Here is a 6,510-nt window from a genome sequence, read left to right as displayed (position 1 = left end):
TATTGGAATTGAGCAGAGCACTTTGGACTAATGCCTCTGACTATTTACAGCTTAGAGGTACATATCCAATATTTTGTCACAAACTTCTCTGTTACATAGCGGATCATAATGACCCCCAGTGTGGGTCTTCACACTTCGTTAAAAATTGAAAATCTCAAGATTCATTCTAAAGATCTCAATATTTTAGACGAAATCTTGAGATCTTATAAGACAATCTTGAGATTGTTCATGACAATCTCCAGATCTTTCAGAAAATCTTGAGATGAAAACAAAAGGTCTCAAGATCTTTCCAAGTGTTTTCAAAGTATCTTGAGATTTTTCCAAAGCATCTTGAGATGCTTTAAAAAATATCAAGATTGTTTAAAAGATCTCACGTTTTTTCAAGATTGCTTTAAAAATCTTGATATTTCTTAAAGCATCTCGAGATGCTATGGAAAAATCTCAAGATACTTTGAAAACATTTGGAAATATCTTGAGACCTTTTCTTTTCATCTTAAGATTTTCTGAAAGATCTGGAGATTGTCATAAAAAATCTCAATATTGTCTCATAAGATCGCAAGATTTCGTCTAAAATATTGAGATTTTTCAATTTTTAACGAAGCGTGAAGACCCCCACTGGGGGTCATTATGATCCGCTATGTAACAGAGAAGTTTTTGACAAAATATTGGATATGTACCTCTAAGCTGTAAATGGTCAGAGGCATTAGTCCAAAGTGCTCTGCTCATTCCAATAATAATCTGCTCGCTGTTTGTTATAATGTTGTCGTTGATATTTCTGTTGTTTTACGTTGTCGGATAAGTTTTTTTACTAAAAATAATCCATATCCCTTGGATAGGCGCTATCTCCGCACAGAGCTACAAAGGTTGCTACACGGCAAGTATTGGCCTCACCGCCAGCGGGACTTCTCAGGACATGGTCAACGCCGACTGTGTCGAACACTGTAGGACCCAGGGCAAGGCCTACTCAGGTACGTGCATTTTACTTAGCACTACCGGGAACGGAAGTATTGTTTTAGGGTGGCTCACTTGTTAGACTGTTGTGTTTCATGTTAGTCTAGTGACAGCTGCATGCAGGAGCCTGGGTAGTGGTTTTGAGAGTTGATTGAAAGGGGGGCCAAGTCTGAACTAGTACGCACCGAAGTGTCTAATACCTGATTGAATATTATACATACACCCCTTCCACAATGTCAGTGAAAATTAAGATCACCAGCATTGCAGATATTTAGCAAGTCAGTAAAAGCATGTACGCCAAAAAGTTGCTCTAGCAATTTGATGTGCTTATTTTGGAAACGGTACGCACCGAATTGAGCTCGAGCGTGAAAATTGTGTAATACCAGATTGAATTACATCATAAGCCCCTTACACAATGTCAGTGAAAACAAAATCACTAACATTGCAGATATTTATCAAGTCGGTAAAAGCACGGCACATGTACGCCAAAAAAGTTACTCAGGCAATTTTCGGAAACGGTCAGATGTTTCAGGTAGCATCCACTACCTCGGTGACATTTATGTCATATCCAGTCCCCCGAGTAACTGTTTTTTTGTGTGTGTATCCTATTACCTGAATGTTTAAACTTCACCAAAACTTCAAATGTGATATTTAATGTTATGTTATCCCTCCAACATAACAGCGACAGGCGAAGGGAAGCACTGTGTCTGTCTGACGGCAGCCGACATGCAAAACCTCAGCCCGGTCTCCGACTCACAGTGTGACGTCAGCTGCCCTGGAAAACTGACGGAAAAGTGCGGAGGAACTGACGAGACGGTCACCGTGTGGAGCACCGGACAAGGTATGATCATGTGACTATGACGTCATATCGAACGTCCGCCATGTTGGTTCGACGCGTACGAATTTCCTGTAACTAAAGTGGTGTAGACACTCCATTCTCTCTCGCTCTCTGTCTCTCTTCCACTGTATTCTGCATTCTAGTTCTGAAGATTGGAAGTGTATAACTGTCTCTATTTCGTAGCATGTATTTTTTGTACGGTAGTAGACGTAAAGATCATGAAGCGTATGAACTTTCTGTAAAGTGATGTAAACACTCCATTCTCCCTCGCTTTCTGTCTCCCTTCCACTGTATTCTGGACTCTAGTTCTGACGATTGGAAGTGTATAACTGTGTCTATTTCGTAGCATGTATCTTTTTGTACAGTAGTAAACGTTAAGATCAATGATCTTGGTCATATTAAGGAGGTTAACCTCCTTGGTCATATCGAACGTCCGCCACTTTGGTGGTGTAAATTTGTGAATTTAAAATTTGAAATCTATTTCAAGGATTCCATTCTATGTTTCAGTTCCGCAGATTGGAAAGTTATCATAACTGTGTGTGTCTATTTCTTAGTCTGTATTTTTCTTTGTACTGATGGCATACTTTCCGATTCATCCCTCCCTACAGTAAAGCGTGAGCTGGCAGCGAAGACAACTTCAGAGAACTTGAGTATGTGATTCAAAACAACTATATACGTGCTAAGACACTAATATCTGTAAGGCGTGACCAATATATGATGTTAAATAAATTGCATATCAGCATTATGCATTCTAAAGCTTGTTGATTTTGAACTAAGATTTTATGTAAATAAATCTTTTGAAACAAGTAAAATCTTTTCCTTTTTAATGTATTTTTAATAATAATTAAAATAATTATATAATTAAATTATTAATTTAATAATTTTAATAATATTTTTAAGTGTTAATGATAATTATATGTATATTAATAATGATTCATGATGATTGTAATAATTCATGATGATTGTAATAATTCATAATGATTGTAATAATTGTTTTAACATTACAATCATCATGAATTATGATATAAATTATGATATAAAAGCTATAAAAGTCCCAATATCCAGAAGATGCTTGCCGGACAGCATGTACATGTACATGTAGTACGATCATAACTTACCCGATCCACTGTCCTTTTTGACAGGAACGACCTCCACACAGAGCTACAAAGGCTGCTACACCACAAGTGATGGAACGCTCACCGCCAGTGGTCATGAGTCGTCTCTGCACATGACCAACCAGGACTGTGCCAAACACTGTGTGGCCCAGGGCAAGGCGTATTCTGGTAAGAGATCATTTATATAGATAAGTTTATTGAAAGTTCCTGTCCGTAGGCTAATTGCATGTACATGTAACATGGACGTAAAGAATGGACAATGGATAACGATTTATAGTATGTGACTACTCCAACTACCAAACAATAATTCTAACTTGTTGGGTTCTACTCCTTTTTCGAGACAATGGAAAAATGATCCCACTCTCTCTCTCTCTCTCTCTCTCTGAGTTTTGAATAAACATAAACATGTAAAAGTTGCCTCGCTAGTGACATTAGATAGTCACAGAAATTAGGTCTGTACAGGTAAGAGGTATGTAATCATCTTGTTAATACATTCCTTGTGTTGTCCCGTCAACAGCGACAGGAGAAGGCAAGCACTGTGTCTGTTTGGCGGACCTACAGAACCTCAGCCCAGTCTCCGACTCACAGTGTGACGTTAGCTGTACGGGAAAAGTGACGGAAAACTGCGGAGGAGTCGACGATGTCGTCACCGTCTGGAGCACCGGGCAAGGTATGATCACGTGACTATGACGTCATATCGAACGTCCGCCATGTTGGTGGAAGCGTGTGTAGATGTGAGATGTTTCAAGCGTTGTTCCCCCAGGTTACTATGCCTTCTTTCGACTTGTCACGGCGAACTCAAAGGCACTAGGCTGCAAATTTCGTCACAACGTAACAGACAAGTTAAATTCTACAACTGGATTAAAGAATACGTCACAGAGTCACATACGCCTCTCTTCTTCCGTACTTGATCGAAATGGCTGCGACTTCTTCATTTTTTAATTGTGAAGATAAAGAGTACTAATTTCATACATGTACCATATGACAAAGTTTCTTTCATCCTCCTCTGCAGGGAAGCGGCTGTTGACGTTGAAGATGTTGGTTGAGGCCATGAGAGACACCGAGTGATACATGTACAAACGTGACTGACACTAGCTACTAATGGGAGATTTGACAATACATCGAAGAGGAAGGGCCAGGCATAATGATGTGAACATTGTGTAACACATGTAAATTGCCATAGCTTAAAGATTTGAATGTTAACATGTGCAGTCATTTCTTCAGTTCTATACTCTAAATATCGATCAAATACAAGTAACAATGCGTTAGATGAAGGTCTAAATTGAATTGAATTATGTTGACTGGTCTATATTCGTGTTTCGTTACTGGTTTGACCAAGCCTTGCTATAGATTCGTGTTGTACATGTATTGGACATCATTAGTATTATCTTTGCTGGTATATATGTAAAACTCCTCATTTTTGTCTCGATTCTACAATTGAATAACTGTACATTTCATAGTGTGTGAAATGGTAATAAATCTGTTGTAATAAAGTTACACGAGTGTATGTGCGTATTTTTGTGAACGGAGTCAACTAGGAATAAAAACAGAAAATAAAAACGGTAGTCCATAACAGTCCTAAAACTGCCCCGCAACAAGTATGCCTTGGTTGTCCTTCGTTGCCGATGATGACTTCTACGTTGCACCCTCTCCTCATCTGCTGTGCATCCACATGCATGTTGCTCAGGAGTCCAAGGCCGTGTTTATGTGAAGTCACCCAAGGCGCTTTACATGTGGTTTACCCCGAAGCCGGTTTCAAGTGGCTCCATCTGAACGCTCCGAAATCACATTAAAAGCGCCTCGATCCCAAGCCACTTCTAGAGGTGGTTTCGAATCGGTTTTCCCGCATCGCGATTTGTGTCTGAACGCAATGTGATTTCAATGTGACTTGGTCATGGATTACGGGGTGATATTTCTTTATTTATATGCAATACCAACTTTTACGTGGCAGCAACTTAAAGAGCAGTAATGGTCAAATAATGTGTTCGTTCTAGGGCGAGCTTCACCGCCTCTGGCGGGATCACGTCGGCATTCGGCCGAGATACGCTGGGAGGGGGGCACCAGCAAGCAGGTTGTTGACCTCTGACATTAATAACACGCTACCTTGCGTGTTTTCATCAAACAACAATAAATGTAGCTCAAGCGAATTGTGATCGGACACGGTTTCAAAGGAATGTGTGGCACATGGACCAGATGTGAGGAATGTGAGCTACCCGAATCGCGGTTTGGGTGACTTCACATAAACACGGCCCGATTCTGGATCTGCAGGGTCGTCCGCACTGCTCGCAGCTGAACTGGAACGGACTCTGCTCCCTGGTCACTGCTGCCGCTGCTTTACGTCTGTGTGTAGCCTATTCAATGTTTGCAACAAGTATGCACAATTAGGCTAATTGTCCTCTAAATATTTCATGAGCCAGTATTGCTGCGTGCATCGTTGTCATTAAAACATCACACATTCAGCTGGAGAAATGTAAAAGGCGGTAAGGTGTAGCCACGAAATGGCCTCTGTTAGGCCGGGTGTGGGAGAAACTCAGAAAACAGGTCCATCCGCATTTTTATCTTGTAACCACAGATTGAGGTTGTCACAGTAACAAATACTCCACAGATTTGGGTTTAAACACAACTTTCTTCTACTTTTTATTTGATTTTCCCTCCTCCAGAAAAGTAAGTACATGCCCATTTGTACGATGCTAAGTATTAGACCGTCTTTAGTATAAAGTGAAATCGTCCGTTTCAGCTCTTTTGTGCATATTTGTTCACTACGGTATGTGCGTAAATCTTCCCTGTTACTAGTGAAACAGCGTACGAATAGTACGTACTTACAGAGCGTCTCTAATAAATGTAAACGTAAATATCGTCTGATTTTCAGTCATAGCACGATGAAAACGACGCTGGTTTTGCTTCTTGTCGTTCTGGTCATCTCGTCTGAGATGTTGACTGCAGACAGCTTCCTTAGGAATGGCAACAGTCGGAACCTGGGTGAGAACAGCATTTTTTTCATTCTTGAGAGAAACGTATACACAACATAGTCTGCTTGCAGATTAAAGCAAACTGCTTTTCTTCACCATCAAGTATGTGTGGGGTTGTCATTTAAGTACTTTTCTTAATTCTTGGAAGTATTTTGGTTGTAAGAAATAAAAAAAGGACTTAAGAAACGCTGAGTCATTTAATGGCGGCCATTGGTTGAAGTGTCCTCGACACGTACTCGGGACATAATTTGCCTGGCTTATCTAATGATGTTTACTCAACCAAAGAGGTTAAAATCTCCTTGACTTTTTTGACTCAACCTTGCATCAGAAAGACTATAATATATTATTACGTAAGTTTGACTTCTCGATACTGGCCCTGGCAACAGTCTGACACCCAGGGAAGCTTCTGAGCTCCAGACTAGCCTGGATGCCATACTGTTGTCAAGGGCAGTATACAGGCTAGCTCTTCGGCTTCAAGGCTAGCCTGGATGTCAGACTGTTGCCAGGGCCAGTATCGAGAAGTCGAACTTACTTAATAATATATTATAGTTTTTCTGATGCAAGGTTGAGTCAAGGAGGTTTAAACCTCTTTGGTTGAGTAAACATGGGGCGTATACTGACCCAGGCTCGCCCTGGA

General features: G+C 40.4%; 1 protein-coding gene and 1 long non-coding RNA gene across 3 annotated transcripts in view; both read left to right on the top strand.

Moving 5' to 3' along the window:
* The window catches only part of LOC109468323 (cell wall integrity and stress response component 2-like), an 11,325-nt gene extending 7,351 nt beyond the window's left edge, over positions 1-3,974 (top strand). The window contains exons 3-8 of the mRNA XM_019766573.1: positions 837-968; positions 1,634-1,792; positions 2,398-2,439; positions 2,932-3,072; positions 3,422-3,574; positions 3,917-3,974. Of these exons, the coding sequence (XP_019622132.1) occupies positions 837-968; positions 1,634-1,792; positions 2,398-2,439; positions 2,932-3,072; positions 3,422-3,574; positions 3,917-3,972 (683 nt within the window). The 3' untranslated portion in view covers positions 3,973-3,974. The remainder of the gene's footprint in view (positions 1-836; positions 969-1,633; positions 1,793-2,397; positions 2,440-2,931; positions 3,073-3,421; positions 3,575-3,916) is intronic.
* A 1,479-nt stretch (positions 3,975-5,453) lies between these two features.
* The window catches only part of LOC109468788, a 2,857-nt gene continuing 1,800 nt past the window's right edge, over positions 5,454-6,510 (top strand). Inside the window, exons 1-2 of one of the 2 annotated variants that reach the window (XR_002140151.1) lie at positions 5,454-5,568; positions 5,774-5,883. This is a non-coding gene — a long non-coding RNA (uncharacterized LOC109468788). The remainder of the gene's footprint in view (positions 5,569-5,773; positions 5,884-6,510) is intronic. The other variant, XR_002140152.1, reaches the window with a different exon arrangement.

Source organism: Branchiostoma belcheri, unplaced genomic scaffold (assembly GCF_001625305.1).
Source record: "Branchiostoma belcheri isolate BF01 breed outbred unplaced genomic scaffold, Haploidv18h27 scaffold2, whole genome shotgun sequence".
Taxonomy (NCBI): Eukaryota; Metazoa; Chordata; class Leptocardii; order Amphioxiformes; family Branchiostomatidae; genus Branchiostoma; species Branchiostoma belcheri.
Note: the sequence above shows the minus strand (reverse complement) of the source record. Positions and strands in the feature narration are given on the sequence as shown.